Source organism: Onychostruthus taczanowskii, unplaced genomic scaffold, assembly GCF_017590055.1.
Source record: "Onychostruthus taczanowskii isolate IOZ18803 unplaced genomic scaffold, ASM1759005v1 scaffold62, whole genome shotgun sequence".
Taxonomy (NCBI): Eukaryota; Metazoa; Chordata; class Aves; order Passeriformes; family Passeridae; genus Onychostruthus; species Onychostruthus taczanowskii.
Window position 1 is genome coordinate 2,373,665 of NW_024503901.1, and position 21,460 is coordinate 2,395,124.

The following is a 21,460-nucleotide window of genomic DNA, read 5'->3' on the forward strand; positions in this document are numbered from 1 at the left end:
CCCACAACGCAGAAAGATAAATGAGTTAAAAGATGGATCAAACAGTTTTACTGGGAATAGTTAATCAGCTGCTATTAAATACAATGACTCAAGTATAGCAATGGGCTTAAAATCACCTTAAAAATGCTGACTGATCAAAGTTATGTCCAAGGAAGGATCACACAACATGAACCTTTTCCATCCTCCCTGTTTTCCTTACCTATTGGGGGTCCTGCTGCAGTGTGTAGTCAAATGGACCTTTGGCTTGACTCACCGTGATGCTTATGAGGATTCTAAATAAATCAGCTTGCTACTGCTACCGCCTCACTCCACACAACCGGACTGCAACCATAAACTGCTTTAATGCACAGTATGTTTCACCACATGCCCATGTAACAAAGTTCAAGTGTCAGCTAAGCTCCTTTGTGGATATTACCACATGATGTCATGCCCTGTACTCAGTCAGATGCCATTTGGATACCAGTATAAAGAACAGGTTGTCAAGTATTTAAAAAAACAGCTGCACTTAGATTTAAGAAGAGTAGTGAAACACACAGGTTGATGACCATATTTTAGCCATGATTTTAGACTGAGGAAACATGACACAGGGGTCAGTGTAACATAGTAAAGAGGAAATCAGACATACTGGATGAAAAGCTGTTTTTTTCTATTAGGGACACAAAGTCCATTTGGACATCATCTAGAGCACCATTCACCTCACTCCCCAAACAACAACAAAACCAATACCTGGGTTTTGTAAAAGGCACAGACTTCTTGTTCTCATCAGGGCACAATGGAAGCAGTTGTTTTTCATCTATTAATTCCTTTCTGACTTAGAGGCTGGTTAGCCCAGATAAACTCTCCTCCATACATTCTTCCCTGACAACTGAACTCAGATAAGGTTCTCCACCAAACATCTGACCAGATGAATATGTTCTGGGCATTTGTGACAAGAGTGCTTCCCTTGGCCTAGCAGAGTCCAACCTTCTTTTTTCTTTCCTTCCCCAAGCTTTATGAGAATGATGAGAAGTTCTTTAACTTCCTCAAGGTCAGACTTGAAGTGGTGGGTAAAGTAGATGATTTACTTGGGAGGAGATGCATTCTGAATTTAAAATCAGACCAAGCCTTTAACTGAAGCTCAACCAAAATGAATACAATTATCTGTATCTCATACGAAGAGGGCTATTTTGAAAGCTTCGATTTAGCCACTTTTTGCCTAGAGCAAACTGATAAGTGAATTTTAAGAAACATCTTTAGAAATACACAAAGTGCTATAGATAAACAAAATACTGAGAACAAGAAATACATAATGAGAACAGTCTTAGGCACATACTGAAAACTCTGGTGTTGCAACTGCTTCAAAACCTTAATGCTGTTACAGTAAAGATGTCCAACCAATAACAGTATTATTCGTGCTGATCACTGAATGTTAAATGCCATTCTGAAAGAGTACCTTCTGTTATTTGCCAGTGACTTTCATTTTTAAGACATTCCACTAGCAACAGGCTCTATCCATGCTGAAACATTGAAATTTCATGTTTGATGCACCACTTACAGGTTACGAAGTTCATCTCACAAAAATGGGCAATTTATTAATTTCAAGTTCCTTTCTTGGTATACATATTAAGATTACAGAATCACATAATGGGTCAGGTTGGAATGATCCCAGTGGGTCATCTGGTCCAACCTCCCTGCTCAAGCAGTGTCCAGACGGTTCCTGAATTACATTAGCACTTTATTATTATTCCTTAATAATGATCCCCAAAAACTAAACCTATGACTGTAGATGGAACAGCATGCCATGGGCTGGATCTTGAGCTGTGCAGTCTCCAGGTTCTATGGACAGCTGTAACTGCTGATTCATTACACTGAGAAGAGAGGGTATATTTCGTATGGAGCTCGTTCTTCCTCCAGGTCAATAAGGAAATGGATCAGTCTTTACATTTCTTCAGTGTAAACCTCCAACTCAGCTGCTCAGGGGCTTATCTGTCAGGTTTTATAGAAACAAACAGAAGCCAGGAGGAGAAACCATACCCACTTACAGAGTCTCAGTAACTCAAACACTTCCCTTCTATTGAACACACTGAAGAAGAAAACGTGATGTAGATCCGGCTTCCCTCCTTGAAATGAGTGTATTTGAAACTACGTAAAACAAAAGACCTCACTGTTTAGGATGCCTTTGCTTCTGGAAATGTCTAGCGATAATCAGCAGGTCGACAAAATAAATAATGGTACTCTCACATTATTGTTTTTGTTCAGTCATGCCAGGACAATCTTACTGTTTCATGTGAGATAATGATGCAATAAATCTTAAGAGGTCTATGCCACTGCATTTTAATTTTTTTTTTTTAATGACATGCTCCCAAGACTTCTAGCATACAGATACATCACCCTCATAAAGGCCTTGATCCTTGTGTGGCTGCAAATGTTGATATACTCCATTACCAGCAATAGCACTAGCACAGGTTACACAGAGGTGCTATGAAGGATGAGCCTCAGACACAGCTCTCCATGGTGTCTGAGAACTGCTGTTCTTTTACACATGCAATCTCTCATGCTACGAAAAACAAATTCAAAAACAAAACAAAAAAAACAGCAGAAGATTCCATCAGAAAAAACAGAGTGGTAGGGAAATCTCCGTATTACCCTAACAAGCACAGACTGTGCTGTCAGGCAGCTCTATTCTTTCATGTCATGTCACTTAGCTGTCTTTTGCTGGAGTCAAAATGCCTTCCTTGTTCAGTCACTTAGCACCTGCAAATTGCAAAAGCAAAGCCCTAGCAGCATTTCATCCACATGGCATGACTAAGAGCATGAGCCATGAATTAGGGTAGCACATAGCCAAGCATGTGCTGTCACTCTTCCCCTTCACTGCACATTCCTTCTGCTTTGAGACTACTTTGGCATTTGCCAAAAGTCTAAGTCTATTTGCTAAGAAAGTCAAAATTCTGTTGGGTTTTTCACGCCCTCCCTCCAAGCTACTTTTATGTCAGATTGTCAGGCTGAACTGGCTCACTAAGCAATCCCGCAGTTACTAGCATCAGTTCAGGAACGGCAGCTGAGGAGTTGGGGAAGGAAAGAGGTGGGAAGAACAAAGGATGGGACAACTTCTTTAAATGTCTGACCTAGCCTTCACTACAACTAATAGTAAGGCTACTACTACAAGGAGTATTAAATCTTGTTAAGGCCGGTAAGCAGTCCTTGAACCATGCCCAAAAAAGCAGAGGTCATAATTTAAAAAAAAAGCACAGAAAGCAGAGATTTGTGTGTACGCAACAGAAGAAGGGAACTGAGAGAAGGCAGCACAGAGCACAGAAGCACAAGCCATCCACACAAGGTGGACAGCACAGCTATTTGTTCCAGGCCAAGTTGCAAAAGGCTTTGAGGAACCTGATCTAGTGGAAGGTATCCCTGCCCGTGTCAGAGGGCTGGAACGAAATGTTCTTTAAGGTCCCTTCCAACCCAAATCATGCTATGATTCCATGATACCTGGCCATGACAGGGACCAGCAGCAGCCTAGCTGCAGCAGCTCAGATCTCAACAGGGGCAAATTCATCCAGAGATACCCCCTACTAACTTATCTGGCTTGTCCTGATCCCAGAGGTGGCTCATACCATCCTAAGTGCACAAAGTACTCTATCATAGCACGAGTACTCCCTAAACACAGATCACAGCGCAAGCTGAACACTGCTTTAAGGGCACTGGAGGCAAAGCAATGCAAGTGCCTTGCACTATTAAATTCTCCTGCAATAACTCAAGACAAAATAAAAAATCAACATTTTAGATAAAGTTTCAATGTCTTTTTTTGTTCCTCCTTTTATAAAATCAGAAGGCTATAAAAAGCTACAGACAAAACATGAATAACACATGTCCAAGTTCCAGAACACAAGGAGTATCAGGGTTTAGAAATAAGTATTTTTTAAAGATGCTGGTTCTCTGCAGAGTTTTCACATTATGTCAGAAAAAATAGGGAAGACAAAAAGTAAATATGCTAGTCAATGATTTAAGGGAACACCCAAAACAGCTACTAAGGGAGACAGACTGGTGAAACCCACATCTGGCTTTCACAGCTGCTTGAGAAATGATTCACAAAGGGCTCGGGTCAGCATGCAGCACGGGCTCAGGACTGGTACCCATCACCACACCGCAGGCAGACACTTCCCATATTAGCAGATAGGCACAGCAGGGTCTGGTACAGGACAGCAGGAAGCTCCGACAGACAGATTGCCAGTGCAGAATTTCATAGGGGGAATGGTGAAGGTCGATTATCAAAAATGTAACCTTTTGGTTTTCCACAGAGCATGTTTTTCTCTTAAAGTTCCCACTCAGCAGTTATTCATTACCAGTTTCCTCCTGTTAGAGAAATTACTTGGTTGGCATAGCAACATATTCCCACCACGAATTTCTATCCCTGTGCCTACTTTCAGTTCCTGAGAACTGAGAGCTTCACTGATTCCTCTTCACCCTTTCATGCCATTACTGCCTATACCATACTCCTTCACATGGGCTTTTATTTGAATTGCATCTGGCATCCATGGGTGTGCACAGTCGTTGTGTTCTCTGGCAATGACATTATGTGAGGAGCTGCAGTTAAGGAATACACTCAGTGTAAAGAGCAACTCCTAAACACACCAGAGACATGGTCAAGGCTTGGTAACTGACCTACATCATCCATGTTTTAGAGGGTAAAAGATATTTTCCCTTACTTTAAAATGAGTAAGGCAAATTTATCTAATGTTATTATGATATTTTAAAACAGAAAGTTAGCTTATCAGAGGATGCACTCCAACTACATTTGCTGATGTAATTTGTACCCACCACTAACTGATGGATAACAACAAAAACATTTATCTTTTTAGAGATTATATGGCTTTAGAGATCCTTTGAGTGAAGGCAAGGAACACATTAAAAAATCAGAGTACATAATCAACAATAAACCCTCTCATACACACTTCATCCCAGCACTTGATATGAATAAAATTAGTCCATAAAGAATAGTTAAAGTTCACAACTTCACAAAAACTTTCCTTGTTGTAAATGTACTGCATATTAGCTTAACAGCAGGGTTTAAACAAAACTAAGAACAAGCATCATGTCAGTAATGTATCACCTAACATGCTCATTACTCTGCCTGAAAATGCAAGGACATTTAATCCAATTTATTTCTTCCAATTATTTTAAAGACTGTTACAGATTTCTAGAGATTATGGCAGAAGCTTTTATAGACGTAAGGTTCCTGCATGGTACACCCTGGCCCTGAGTCAGTGCCACGAGTAAGTAACAGATCTCCTCCAGTTCCTAAAAGCCAAGCAGATACTTACCTTCTCTGCTGAATGCTTAATATTCAGTATCTTCCAAAAACAAGCCCACAGCATGCAGACCAGATATTTCATACTCTGTATGTGTGATCTGGATTTACTTTATCAGGCTGCACATTAGGAAGAACGTGTTCACTGAAACTGGTTAAGCATTGGTACAGGATCCCCAGGGAAGTGGTGGAGTCACTATCCCTTGAACTGTTCAAAAAACAAGTAAACGTGGCACCTTAAGAAATGGTCTCATGCACTTGGTGGGACTGGATTTGATCATGGAGGTCTTTTCCAACCTTAATGACTCTATGATACTTTGAGTACCGTTTTGTTTCTTTTCAGCTTGGAGTTTGCAGACAAACTTGCAAATAGCAATTGAACAGAAGCTGCAAGTTTCTCTCCGCAATCCATGTAACCTACCAAATTTTTAGAGCAGGCAGTTATTTTAATATTTAGCCTTTAAGAAATACTTGTTCTTCTTTCTGACAACAGTAAGGTCACAATCTACACAGTAAAATTGTTATGAAACTCAAGGTGACCTCTTTTTAGACTAGAAGTATTTTTGGAATTTTAACGTAAGAATAAATTAATATTTGAGTATTCAGTACTAACAACTTACATACTTATTTTATGTTAACAGTTGTCTTAAACTGACTCTTTATCCCATCAATACTATGAATGGTTATTCAGCGAAAAACATAAAGCATATTTCAAGTAATTCAGTCTAAATCCATTCATGAAAACTAACATGTACAGCAACAAAGGAAAGAAGTTCCAATAAACCAAACTATAAACTGTTTTCCAAGACCAAACATAAGTAATATTTCACTCTATATTTTTAGCTTATTTTGTAAAACGAATACTATTCAGAAGCCAACGAGACTGTTTTGGCTTCTTTTCTATTTCTCTATTCTATTTTACAAGTTTTCTGTAATGAAAATCAATAATGTTTTCTGCGCCATGTTTGCACAGCATGTTTTAACCTGCAGATCACACAGAACTGTGGATGTTGCAGATCTAACATTTTAATCAGTCTATACCTACATCTTAACTTGGATCTTTAAAAAAACCTGAATTTAGAGAAGAAAAACTCCTAAACATGTTTCAGTTTTTCCTTTTTTTTTTTTTCCTAGCTTAGAAGCTTAGAGCACATCTCTGCACTGCCACAACCTCAGAGGAGTTAACAGTGGACAGGAGCTTCCAAACTGCTGTTCTGCCATATAAATAATGGACCAGACCAGTACTACTTCCACCAGTAGTTTTTTTGTTGACAGCTGTCAATAACATTACTACTTTTTATTGCTTTTTACTCAACAACAGAACAACATATTAGTATAAAAACCCTAAGTACTCTATTAAACATAAGTTATAGGACCATGAAGTTGTCACAGAGCATTGTTCCACAATACCCAGCAGCTGAAGGAAGAAAACCTGAAGTCTTTTGTTTTCAAAAGCATAGCTTCTACCCTCCCCAGACACCTCATTATATGGACTCTCCAGAAATCCACAGTTCTGTTCTACTGTAAGTAAAGGGAAAATAAATCGGGAGTGTTACAGGAAATGCACTCACTGCCACCACTGTTTATATCACTACATCTTCAGCTCCTACTGCAGTCTAAGGATGGCAGTAGGCAGGTGGAACACACAGGTCAAAACTTACACCACAGCCTCTGGTTATCAGGAGAATCTCCATGGAGCTCAAAGAGCAGTGAAAACTTGCAATACTAAACATCATCTTCTGCTCATGTGGCCCCCAGCTGCACACTGACAGGTACAGGTACAGCTGCACACTGGTGTACCAGGGCACTGTTGCTATATGCTTGCTTTTTGCCTGTGCTTTCTGGAGGTTCATGACAACAGCTGCCATTGTATGTGTAAAAAGAACCTCTCATTAGGTTCACTGTGATCACTCCTGCATTCTTGTAACATCCCATACGGACAAAACCAAAATGACCACTGTATGTGTGGAAAAAAGAACAAGCAGGGCTGTGGTAATCAGTGGGTGTGATGACCTCTATGCAATGGAGTTCCAGAGGAGAGTGGAGAAAGCAAGGTACTAACAAACACCGAGTCCCAGTCAATCTACACTCCCAGCTAGAGGAGAGTAGAAGTTGTCAGGGAACTAAGTGGGATCTCATGGGAGATACCTCTAAAAGGGTCAAACAGCACAGGAGTACTGGAAGGTCTCTAAGGAGATCAAAGTACAACACTAGTACATATAACCACTCAGAAAAGCAAGAAGAATTAGGACACCGGTTTGGGAGACATGAAACACATGAAGGAGCTCCAGTACAAAAAGGCAGTATAGCAGGAAGAGCAAGAAAAGGATGAACACCAAATATCACACAGGAACACATGGGTGGTTTTGGGAAAGCCAAAGCCCAGCTGGACTTCAGACTTGTAGAGAACAAAGGCAACAAGAACTTCTACCACTACATCAGCAATACAAGGATGAACAAGAAAAATGTGGGTTCATGGCTGAAACAGGGCACAGCTTGCAGCACCTTCATCTACCATGTGAAAGGTCCCAGAAACAGGAAAAAAAGCTATCAAAGAAAGCAGAAAATGTCATGGAAGGGCACCTACAATACTGAAAACATAATCAAGCCTATCTGTAACACATACAGGAGAGGGTGATGCTGCTGTCTTCCAAGGACAAACTGATATGACTGCTACAGAATTTCCAGTAACTCCCTCACTGCAATGGCATAAGCTCCACACAGAGCATCATAGAGGAAGATCAAAGTCAGCATCTCAGAATCACTATCAATCTCTAGTGTATATCATGTGTCGCCCTGATTTTGTAAGACTTTGTTAAGCTTTCTGATGTTTGCATTCTTTCAACGTATCAATCTCTAGTGTATATCATGAAAGTAGGAAACAAGCTACAAACACCAACAGAGACAAAGGAGGCAGGGTGCATGTGACATCTGCGTGGCTGGTGTTCCCCCCAGGCACCAGGGGAATGGAGGCAATTTGGAGGAGACAGGGCTGAGCGGGCTAATCTAACACAGTCCTTTCCATGAACAAGCTTTGCCTGGGAAGATCACCTGTCCTCCCCCTCCACTGCATCCTCAGCACCTCTCCTCCTCTCCTTGTTCCCTGCCCACCCCAATGAGCTGGGTCTTACCACACTTGTCTGCTTCGACTCCATCCTTGGGCAATAGGAAGCATGAGCAGTGGCCTGTGCCAGCAGGGAAGGACAAACACCACCTTTGGTTGCTGCTGTTTTTTTCTGCCTGTGGTTCCTATAGTTTCCTGGTATGTAAGCAATGAAAGCAAGCAATAACAACATCTGTAAAAGGACATCTGAAAACAGATGCCCCCCCTAAATAACAGTTTGTTAAATACTCATCCTCACAATGTGAAACAGGGTGGGGTTGTGGAGAGGAGAGTGAGGATATTGTGAAGAGAATTTAAAAACTAAACAAAAAAACCCCCAAAACAAATAAAAAAATTAAAGAAAAGAGAAACCTTACAGTAATTTATGTAAGGACTTATCTCCACAGGCAGAAATAAGGAAAAAAGCCAATGATGCTAAAAAATATATACAGCTCTTTCAGTACTTCCCCAGCAGGATACAGAACAAGAGTAAAATATACATCAAAAAGAGTACTTATAAGACAACCTCCAACAGAAAAGAAAAGCTAACAGAACATCAATGAACAAGAGAAAAGTAGAAGTAATCCTTTCTCATAATGAACAGCAAGGATTAAAATAATTTTGGTACTTTCATAACATAATTGTCTCATGATGCTGAAGTGTTCATGATATTGAAAATTACTGAGTTATGTTGGCTTATGTTTATTTTTCTTAGGCTAGCCACTATACAATACACTAACAATGCACACTTACACAACACTTCTCACTTCAAGAGTCCTTGAAGAAATAGAGTATCGCAATTACCAAACTGAGAACCAGGAAGAGAGAAGATTTCACTTTACTGAAGTCAAAGCAAAGGGAATGGACAAGAGCCCAGTCACTTCCATCTCATTTCTACTTTGAATATACCAACATGCCCCGGTGAGCAAAATATAGACTGTCATAATGAACCGACTACTCTAATGAGCATTAAAACAAACAAAAAAATTCCACTAAACTCATCTGTGAGTAGAACAAAATGAAACCTAGTGACTAACTTTTCTCCTCACTAAGCAGCTTAAAGATTTTGTGAGTAACAATTATTTCACAGAGACATTTCAATGGAAAACATTTTTAATCAAGGGCTCTGGACCCCCAAAGTTGGCATGCATCAGCAGGCCAGCACAACTCATGCATATATATAATCATAGACAGAGCTAAACAAGAGGTAATTCCATTTCTTTTAAGAAAAGCGGGATTATCTAACTCACCTTCATCAGTTTCTTAATATGAACAGAGGGGTTAAGTACACTTGTAACCTATTGAATTTCCCTTCCACTGCAGCCTGAAACAAACTTCAGATGCCCAACGAGGCAAGTTACCAGACAAGAAGAGTAACTATTTTTCATATGCCAATAATAGTTTCACACATGAAGTCTAAAATGCTCATTGCTGTATCTTAGAATTCCACTGCACTGTGACATGAAACAACACAGACCTGTGATGACTTTCAAGGCAGAGATGCAACAGGATTTTATACAGTACTGTATACCAGCTCCCATGACTACAGTGTTAATACCCTTCTGGCATAATGCATAAAAGCAAAAATCTGTACCTCACTGGTTCCTCAATTAGGATTGCAAGCTCAATCACAATTACAGTTAAACTGTCAATATTGGATTCCCCAAAGAGAAAGAAATGGAGCACACACAAGCGTCATGGGAACTTTGGACATCAGGGGGAGTCACATTAATTGTAGATATTTGGATGGTTAAAGTCATTCTTATGTTTTTTTTAAAACCATTTTCAGTGACTTCTTCAGTGCAGTAATGGAAATGCTGACCTTTCACATCTTGATAAAGGAATCTATTTTCAATCCAAAACGTAGATTTAGGAATTCACAGTAACCACAGATATACAGCTTGTATATGCCATGCTTGTTTTTCTTTGTGTCCAGTTTCTCAGCTGAATAAATCTTCCGGGAGACTCCCATCATAAGCTCTGGTAGCAGTGCAAGCTGAGAGGTCATACATGATCAAAAAGGCAGACTGGCTGGAAGGTGAGCTCACAAAATAGTTGACTGGGGAAAGAAGGCAACCAAACTATAATATTGCAATGAACTTCAGCAATACACTCCAATCAAAGGGTCAACTTTTCTTCTCTCAAAGGCAACATTACTTTTCTAATCCATATAAGCACATAAAAAAATATCAATTTATGTATCTAACATGATATATTCTGTAACTGTGTTTTTGCTATGTAACTGTAACAATATTAAGCTATGTTAGTTTCTGGGTAACATCCCACATTCTCTATGAAACTTTCTCCAGTCTTGGCAGACAATTATCCTTCTCCTCTACCAAATAGTTCTTCATAAAAATCTAAATTTCTGATAATTGAAACCATCTTATTGCTGCCTTTCTATTACTGTAGACATAGGAAATCTATTGGGCATGGCACTGTTGGCTAAACACACGTTGTTTGGAGCAGAGGTCTTCCTCTGCTTCACTCCTTTACACTTGCTGCTGAATTCCTAATAAGCACAGCCACTAATATCTGAAGAACACCATTAAAAGTCTAAACTTCTGATTAAGTAAACCTAGATACCCTGGGACCACCCTTTATCAGAACAATGCCTCACACAATGAAGTTTTCGCCCACAAGTGAAAATCCCCCTGTTCCTACCATACGTAGAACAAACAATACCAGACAGAATAAGGAGCACATTCCCTGCTGTGCTCTGTAACAGTCAACTCAGCTGCCTAGGAAAGGAAAGCAATGGCAGACAGCAGTCAGTAAATTAAGTCTCAAAGGATCTGGGATACTTCACTTGGTGTGAATTTCAGACAGCATCATACATCTTACAACCCCACCCGCACTTTTAGTCTGCAAACTTGGCAAAAACCTGCCTGGCAAGCATGCTGAGCTGGTTAAGCTATCATTTCCTGTTAGTCTTAAATCTGTTACCTTTCTATTACATTTCTGAGTCTGATTCCTGGGGAGAAAAAAAAAAAAAAAAAAAAAAAAGAAATGAAAAAGGAAACCACACCTACATCCATGACAAAACCCCTTGGCTCCCTACACATGAGCTGACTTCAGAAGGAATAAGAAACATGAAACACTGAAAAGGTTCAGTGTTTGGTAATGCAGCACTGCAGAAACATGCCAGAAGTGGGCAGCTGGGGTCCCAGAAGTAGCAAAGATGTCTCAGGATGTAGTTCTAGATACAGGTCACCAGCTGTAATCAAAAGCAGCACCCATGATCTTTCTCCCACTCTCCCCATCTCCATATAACAGAGGATATCCATGACTTCACATGCAAGTATGACTTGCAAGACATATACAACCATTCCCTTTCTCCCTCTGGGTAGGTTTGTCTTGGACCAGTGATCAGCTGACGCTACATTCCCCAGTGTCATTGAGTCACTGGCAACGGATTGAGCAAGAATGCTAGGATAACAGCAAAGATGTAAGAGTTGGCTACCTTTTTTTCTTCATACAAGTTTCCACTCAATGTGAAACAGTACTCATCAGCTAGTGATGCTTGATTTGACTTAATTAATCCAACTGGCATAACCCTTCTGGGATGTGACTTGCACCCTTCTGGGCTGCAAGCTTAACCTTCGGCTGTGCTCAGGAAACGTATCTCTTAGGTACATCTCACAGGGCTTTGCATTGTGCCCTGGAGGTTAAGTCCTTACTGGATCTGGAGTCAGATCTTGACCTCTTTCTGAAGACTATTCCACATTTATGGCACTGCAAAGCAACCAATGAATTGCACCAGCTGTGATTCTAACACTTCATAACTCCCTGAAGTGATGCCAATTGCAAGGTGAAAAGAACCAACAGAAAGCAAGAAGGGCTTTCTTTGCAGAAGAGATCAATACACGTGCACTGTCCATACACATCCTGTTTCCCCAAATCAATCATACTAAACATTAAGTTATTCAGAAAACAAATAAGTAATTGAATAAAGCAGAAACTCACAAACAACAATAGCAAATATTAGAAGCGCTCTTTCTTCTACTAATACAAAGAATGTACCCAAGCTGAATGAATCACTGCGAAACAATTCCCCATATAGTCATGGAGTAAGTTTTGTTACTGAGACCATTCTCAACTGAATGCAAATAGGTATTTTTGTAAATCTTTAAAAATAAGAGATTTATGTCAGTATTACCCAGGCTGAGGTAAAACATATTTATGTATATAACAACATAAGGATGGATGGCATTCTTCAGAGACAGGAAGATAAATTTGGCTGGCTATGAAAGATACAGAACAATATTGGCTTATTAAAGGGTTTTGTCATTTTAATAATTTCTTTTCATAATTCAGTAATGATAAGTGATTAGAATGTAGACAGATCAAGAAGAATTAGGAGGGCACTTCAGAGTAAGATATATAATCCTCCAGTGATGATTTGAGAGAACAAAATGTAGGCAAAGGAACAGATGAGACTGCAGATCTGGAAACAAAAAGACTGATGATAATTAGCAGTCATCATTCTCTGTATTTGAAGATTGATTGTGGAATCTAAGTCCCACATTCATATCTTCTTTTAACAACAGCTTACGGCACAAGTCAGCAAATACTTAAAAAAGTGCAACTGAACACTAAGTTGCACACATTTACCAGTTTTTAGAAACTGGGCCACATTCTGCAATGACTAGCAGGATTTTCAAACTCCACACTGAAGCCAGTCAACACTATTCACGCTAACTTCTTAACAGTAGCCACCACCTAATAAATTCTCCACCCAGTCTTTATTACCAATACATTAATCCAGCTTCCATGCATTTTCACAATAGTGAAATATTTCCAGAATAGTTTTTGACACAAACAAAGACTGAAATTTTTTTTTTTTTTCCTTCTGAAGTACCCTACCTTCAGCCTCATGGGGAGGGACAACCTTCTTCTTCATAGCCTTTTTGGAAGCTGGTAACTGAGAAAGATTTTACTGCAGCCCAAAAGATCTAAAGTTGTAGGTCACTGGAGGATATTAAATGATAAGCAAATTCATATTTCTAAAGTAATTCTCTCAATTTATTAGCAATGCTAGCTCCTGTTCCACAGTAGGGGAGATAATAATGAAGCCTTGTTAAAGGGCGATGCGATATCTTTCATGTAGTGTCTTCTTTTCATTTGTGATAAAGTCATTAAAGCAGCACTGTGTCTTCCTGAAGCATCAAACAATTGACTGCATTAAATCTCCTGTGCAAAATTAAGGACAGTAGCTCACTGGAAAAATAAGCATGTGTTCTTGCTAATGCTGACGGCCTTCTAAAAAGCATTAAACTACTCTAAATTGGTGACAACAAAACAATGCAGAACTTTTTTAACTTTTTCCAAAGCAAAGAGAAAATCAATTTCCCTTGTAAGTACCTCTTTGTTCCAAAACTGACTAGTTACCTCTATCTCCTAAGGCATGTCATCCTTACAGACTGCTTAAATCCTATTCTCCCACAATGATCTAACTTCACACTCAATGTCTTAAATTTGGGTTGGTAAAGGTTTGTCTTCACTACACCAACACAGGCTGCAGCTCCAGAGCCCTGTCTTGCTCACCTCTTCTACAGTCACAGGCTCCAAGGATGGGGCATAGCTGAAATGTCAGCTTCAATTTCCTTTCAGACTCAGCTGAGACTGGGCTGCTTTGCAGCTGGGAGTACCTCACACAGTTTCATTCTCCCAGGGCTACCCTAAAATCTCAGCTGGACTACACTTTCTTTTTTTATTCCTTCTGCAGTGTTGCATTTTAAACTCACCTTCACTTGCTCTAGATAAGTAACACTTGTGCATTGTAAAGGCTGAGACTACTTTTTAAGAAAACTACTTAAACTTTTCAGTGGTATCAGACCAGGTTTGGACAGAGCACCCAAATACAGCAAAAGACACAGAGGAAATAATGAAACAAAACAAAACACGTAATACAAAAGTTTAAAGAGCTTGGAGCTCATGCACAAACGGTAGAGAAGAACCTTACATTATACTTAACCTCTTTTGCAAAACACTGAAGTCTCCAAATTAAAACAAAAAAAAAGGGGAATACAATGAATTGATTGCCTAGCTTGGTATCCAAATACAGGAAGAACTGCTAGTATCTTCTCTGTCTTGGTTCTCATCTACATCATGCATGACTTCTACTACCACCATACATAGTCAAGAGACAACCTGAAGACCAAGTTGCCCAGAGCAGTACAGGGAAGATGAATTTCTTATGAATGAAATGCACGTGGCCACATGGTGCATTTTTCACTGCAACTGTATGTCACAAAAAGTAAGTGAAAAAGTAACTCAAGGTTAAAAGCTGGTGTTGCTTCTATAAAAACTGTTTTTTTTCAATTGTACTTTCATTTTGGTGCTGTAGGTGGGAATGTTCCTTCTATCTGAGCTTTTTTTACTTCCATGTTGTCCAGGTATTGGAATGATAATTTTTCACTTTTAATTCTAAGCTGGGTATTTTCTACTTCTTTAGTAAATAGGTCAAGGGGAGAATCAGCTGAGTGTGCAACACAGTCCGGCACTCATAAATGGCCAGACAACACCCAAACTCCCCCAGCAAGGTCCTGTGTGTGAAGCCCACCTTGGAGGCCATGAATCACAAGGTAGAGTTATCCAAGGCACAACTACAGAGAAAACACATTTTCTCTATGACATATTCATGTGTCCTGCAGAAAAGTATCTTTTAAATTAAGAAGATGTTTATTTGAAATATGGGCTCAGACTTAAACAGGAGACAACTCAAAGTGGTCCTGTAGAATTTCTGAGACAATAGCACCCTAAAGCCTCATGGGTAAAGCATGACAACTCCGTGTTGAACCCAGTGTTCTCTGGTCTGATAGAGCAATGCTCACTATCCTGGTCAAGGTGCTCCAGACGCTGTTGGTTTCACTCCTCCACAACTAGTATTTCCTTCATGATTCTCCAACCACAGATGAAACCTTTTTTACATAACCCCTAGCCCATGTCTCACTTTTGCCCTTGCAGACGTAGAGCAAATCTAGAGCCAACAGCTGACACCAAGCCAGAAAAGCAAAAAACCCAAATGTCTTCCTCTGAGTTTTGGAAGAGTTTGTCTGGTGTTCAGCTCCTAAGTGATGAAGGTTTGGCCATTAAGCTCAGAAGACTCAAAATGCCATTTTAGTTCCCAAAGTTTCAAGTAGAAGTCATACATATGCTGTGATGGAGGTGCAACTCTAGGGACTTTGGGCACTGTAACAACACAGACAGACATGACAATTTCAAACTCCTACTACTTGGATCACACTTCAGTTCCCACTCCATGCTTCCCAGTTATGATATTCATCTTCTCAAACAGCTCCACGGGCTGGTTTTGGTAATCACATCCTTCAAACACTTGTCCCTGTTATGCATACCAACATCTACATACTCAAAGCAGTCTCCAAAGTACATGCCAAACATCTGTTTCAACCAGCTCTGTTTAGAGTTAAAGCTGTTTGCTGGAAAATTGCCATCCTAATGGCCAGCTCCTCTGTTAGTGAACTGGAGAATTCACTTTGTATTTATCGATTGCTCCCTAATGAAGAATCATAAAGGTGCCAGAGACTCTTGACCAGACACTACTTAATTAGTACTGAAGTGCATAAAATTCCAAATCAAAAGAGCTCTTTGTCCAATGGCTCAGTCACTGGGGGAAAAAGTGACATCATTTTCTGCTTATACAGAAGTCCATAAAATTTTATTTAAAAACTCTAAGGAAATTAAAAAATTATATAAATTATTCATTTCCTTCCAGTTCCTAAGACACCAAGTAGGTCTTCCAGAAACAACTCATGCTTTGCTAAAGGAAGTACTCCTCATGAAGGACCCAGCAATATGTATATGTATCATGCACAGAATTTATTTTACACTGAACGAAGGTATATGGTAATGGAACCTTTGTCTTCTGAACACTATAGAAACTTCTCTGCTACATAAAAAGACATAATGCAAAGCATCCAGGAGGTATTAAAAATTAATGGATCTGTCTTTTCATCATTGCGGCTCACAAAACAGTTCAATTTTTACATTCCCACAAACTACATTGGAGTAATTTCTGAGGGTACTTGCTCTTAAGAAGGCAAAGGTGAGAAGAAAAAAACTCAATTAAATGCCAACCTTTTTCTTCCTCTCAAACTTGAAGCCTCAAAAACACCCTGAATAACTGGTATTTCCTTTCAAGTATTTCAAATTAAGTAATCCTGAAAGTTAATTCCCTATTTTCCATATAATTCAAATTCTCAATTAAATAACTGAGAAAATAGCAGAAAGGGAAAAAGCCAAGCAGAATTAGACAAAAGCCCATCCCTACAAGGCAATAGCATTGCTGCTTCTATTAGGCTGCTTGTTGAAGGCATCTGTCTTCAGATTAGTAAAATCCCTTGGATTCTTTGGAATAACATATCATGTACACAAGGAAACAAAGGTTCATGATAACAAAAAATCCATTAAAACAGATATCCTTGCTGTAATCTACCTACAATCATTGATACCACATACACAAGAAAATACCCTCCCATCTTCCTAAAAGCTATCACTCTGACACCAAGTTCGGCATAAAAAAAAATCAAAATCCAATTCATGATCTATACCACATCCAGCAGCTGACGTGATACCACCTTTAGTCCTCTTATCTTAATGATAAACAAGTGCATTTCACCGGAGAGAGAGCAGGTTTCCACAAACAGAAAATGGAGCAGGAGGAGCATATAAAGGATGAAACAATTGCAGTAAGGCAAATATCCCAAGAAGGCAGAATAGCAAAGACACATACATACATATATGGACTTTCCAGACATATGGTTTTATTTACTGAAATCTATTCCCTTTTCCTTTTTTTTAAATTAAACTGCACCTTTTTTCAATAGGTGTAAAATTACACCAACAGCATCTCAGCTATCCCAGATGATTTCAGTAAGTCTTCTGCAGAGTTTTGTTGTGTGCTCTTAGCAGATCAGACTAGACGCTTACCAGTACAAGTCCCAAGAAAATATGCTCCAGAACAGAGGAAATAAAGAAAAACATAGAAAAGAAAATGGGAGGGACAGCTAACCACAGAGAAGCTGGGGAAGGGTTACCAGAGTGAGGTCACACAAACCTCTGCTTACCCCTTGCTCAGATTCCAGCAGCTCTGTTTTGACTCTGACTGCCGGCATCCCATCAAGCATTAACATTCTGTTCTCAAAGGCGCTGATGTCCTAAGGCAAAAAAGGACAAGGTTAATCAAAAAATTATGAAAAAAACCACTTGTTTCAATTCACTGGTTTAAGTTCTACAATACTGTAGAAGTATGTTTCTTTCAGCGGAAATGAAGTTAACGAGGAGGATGTAATAGTAATTTCAAGGAGTAGCTGCCAAGTTACTACTTCTGCTAAAACAGTAAATCACACTTTCAGTTATCCTTAAATGAGAACTAAGTCTTTGTAAGCAACAAGGAAAAATAATCTCCAATACTATTTTGTAATTTGAAATTAATTACACAGGTACACGTATATTAATTCCTTGCTTTAGAACTGAAAAGAAAAGCAGTGGTGTCAAAGAGTTTGAAGGTTTTGGCAGTATGCTTAGGTATAGTTGATTTCAGTCAAAACACTTGCACTTCTGGTAGAGAAAGCTTATATGGAGAGAAGTTACAGTGAAGGCCTGTATCCATACACATTATAAATTAATACATAATTGCTCAAATTTCTTATCGTCTTATAAAGTTATCAGCATTTGCTAATGAAAATCTCCACACACCTCTGAGACAAAAAAATAATCTCTGAGAGAGATAAAAAGCAAGTTAAAAACAGGCACTGTCCATGTAGTTATGGGCACCATATGCTGAGAGCTTCAAGCTGAAGGAGGATTTGCAGAACTTTGGTTCTCTGAATCAACATTCCTGCTGTTACTGGAGCAGTTTATGAGGACATACAAAAAAATCCTCTTGTGCCTTCAATTCAAACAGTACCTCAACTGAATCAATTTTCTACGCCAGCCAAGGCTCAAGGCCGGTGTTTGAAAGCAAGTGTCTTCAGCTGCCATTTAGTCTGGACACCATGGAGAGGATAAAAACATTATATCCTTCAAGCTAGCATGTGAGCTTACAAATCCAGACACCTTGGTCAGTGCTAAAGAAATGTGGAGACATCACACCCATTTTTCAAATAATGTAACTGGAGCACACTTCACTTACAAGTGACTTATTCACAAGCAGTTATTAATCTGCAGCCCTGTCTGGAAGACTCTAGACTGGAAACTCACCTCTGCTCTGGTACCTCATAGTCCTCTAACTGCATGAGAATGGAAAAAAAAACATTGTCCCTGTGTTTCACAGGCAGCAGTTCATTCAGCACTGTGTGGTGCCATTAGTCATAAGGAATGCATTCATAGTCTTGTTTCTTATCATGGTTGCTTCAGTGGAAGCCTAAGGAAAATGGTCTATGGGAATGGAGCTTCCAAAGTACTTTTCAAAAACTTAAACTAATTTAAACATTTTCTTTTTTTTCCAATCAATAAACCTCATCCCAGGACTTCCACTTTCCAGGATATAAATACTGCAGAAACTGTTTATTTTTTGTATACTCCTTTATTGTCATTTAAAGAACATGTTGAAAATTGAAATTGATAGGCCCAGCATGCTGCCAAAAACAGAGCAAATTACCTGCTTAAAATTCCTGTCACCCCCACTTTAAGTCCTGTGTATTTTAGCACCCAGAGCTGTGGTGCTTACTTACTACAGGACTGGAAGAAGCTTGATGGTGAAGCAGATAAGCAAGTGCAATCTCTATTGCCTTCCTTTAAAAGTAGATTTAGATCATTCACAACAAGCTCTAAATGTTTAGTTATGAAATTTCAGATTGAACAAGTAATTTTCAGCAGAACACCTCTGCATTCAAACATGTGAGAATGGAAACCAGTCAAGCTATTGACGTGTCTCACTCCATGCTATGCTACGGCTGTGCACCTACTGTACTTTTAAAGGTTGACACAACAGGAAGAGGAAGAAAAACAAGTTTCTCCTATGTTTGCTGAGCAAATTATTTTGTGCACCTTGATCTTTATTCAGTGTTTGAGGCATGAGGTAGAAAAAATGCAGGAAAGAAGGATCTCTGATGCCACAAAGGAGCTGGATGAAACTGTGCCTGGCTTTGCATCTTTCTCCCCAGCAAGGGCCCTGCCCTGTTTACTTATTAGCAGCAGATCTCAGGTGTCACTGAGCCCCATCAGTTTGGATGTGGTTTGAGGTGGATAAAGAGCAGAAGCCAGCATGGCATTCCTGGCTCCCCCAGTGCCTATTTTGCAAGTTGAGAGGTCCCTCTGCTTTCTTGATTTATAGGCAGCACAGTTGAATTTTACAGCAAGATCAGGAATACACCATCATCAAACATCCCTTAGGCTGTTTAGCTCATAGACAAAGAAGGATGGCTGATGCTGCACCGTGTCCCTGAGGAAGTTTTACCCGCCTGAGCAAAGGGACGAGGCTGGCTTACACAGGAGGCACAGGCAGAAGGAGGGGGGAAGACAAAGTACCATGGAGGAAAGGCAGGTTTAATGAACTGTTAGAATCTGATTAGAGGCTAATGTCCCTTTTAGTGCTTTGTACCAATTTACAGCTGATATACTTGAACCATTTTTTCCCCACTGGCTGTGATAAACTCATTAGTTTTAAAAATGCAAGCTAAACAGAGCCTTTGAAGTTTAAAACTGATAAATCATGAAAACCTGACTAGTTCATGTACCATTTAACACATTTACATTTAACTAAATTTTCACTGTGTTCGCTTCTCCTTTTGTTCTCCAAAAATCTTATTTCTTAAAAGCAGCCTTTCGAGTGCAGGTCTGAAGAGCAAATACTCTGGCTGCGAACAGCTCTGCCTTTCGGGTAATTTATAATTCACAGGAGCAATAATCACAGGAGTAAATTGTTTCCAAACTATTTGATCTCTTCTGCATTTATAACTTGAAGTACGTTGTGTGACACATCCTCAGAGGCCACTGCCGAGTAGATCCAGTCTATGTGTGATCACAGGCACAACAAATTCAGACCAAAGTCACCCAGAGAGCTGATCCTTCCAAATGGTGTTCTTCCTGCCATAACCAGTGCTTGTACCACAGTATGTTCAAAGCCATGCAGCAAACCAGGTATAATTGCTGAGGTTTGCACAGAGTGGGCTGTCACCTAAGGCAAAGGGGCTTGAGTACTCCCACTGAGGCTGGAGATACGAATTGAGCTCTTCCAGGAGCCTTCAAGGTCAGGCAAGCAGATGGAGCATCCATACCAGAGTGAGGCCAGGCTGCTCCAGTGCCCACATTAACTGATGACACTCATGAGACCCACTGACAGAGACAGGTGATGTGATGTATTGAGTCAATGCATTATTCAGACAACCCCATTTTCTTCATTAACTGTGGTAGCTAACTTGCAGCCCCCAAAATTGCTCAGGTGAAGGGTACCTTAATTTGTGTGACAGTCCTTCCTTTTCTAGTCTCCCACCTCAACCCTTCTGGTGGACTCCTTTACCACCTTCGTAAAACGCACAGCAGATGTAGGTCCTAAACTGGGCAGACAATCAAGCCAAACACTGCATGACCTTACCAAAACATCTGTTCTCTTGGATGAGTAACTCATCCTAAAAGAGAGAATGCTGTCTTTCTCAGTGCCATCCGCTGGAACCTGCCACTAATCACTTTTGGACATTTATTCCCTTGAAATATTAATTAAAAACACAAATCATACCCAGGTCTGTATGGGCAACTGCTACTAGAGCAGTTGTTACACAAGACAGATAAGCTTTCAAGCTTTTCTGAGAAGCTGTGGCAGTCCATTAATAACCAGACTCCCCCACTCCTAAAAAGCCTGCATTTTCTACATGCATTTCCTACATTTCTTACATACTCCTAAAAAGCACAGCACCTCTACAGCCATCACTGGCATTTTCTTCATGAGGATGGCTTTCCGTTGCAACTTTTTTCCGTTTGCAATAATTTAATCAAATTATTTTTCACTACTTTAGAGGAAGAAAAAACTCCCCAAATCTTATCTCATCCTGATACAAACACCCTCAGCACCTTGTAGTGTTTATTTAATTATAAATTATACTATTATG

At 39.7% G+C, this 21,460-nt stretch overlaps 1 protein-coding gene across 1 annotated transcript in view; it reads right to left on the bottom strand.

Annotated features, from left to right (window-relative positions):
* The window catches only part of KLF12 (Kruppel like factor 12), a 236,016-nt gene that overhangs the window by 130,794 nt on the left and 83,762 nt on the right, over positions 1-21,460 (bottom strand). Inside the window, exon 3 of the mRNA XM_041419918.1 lies at positions 17,480-17,569. Coding sequence (XP_041275852.1) covers positions 17,480-17,569 — 90 coding nt within the window. The remainder of the gene's footprint in view (positions 1-17,479; positions 17,570-21,460) is intronic.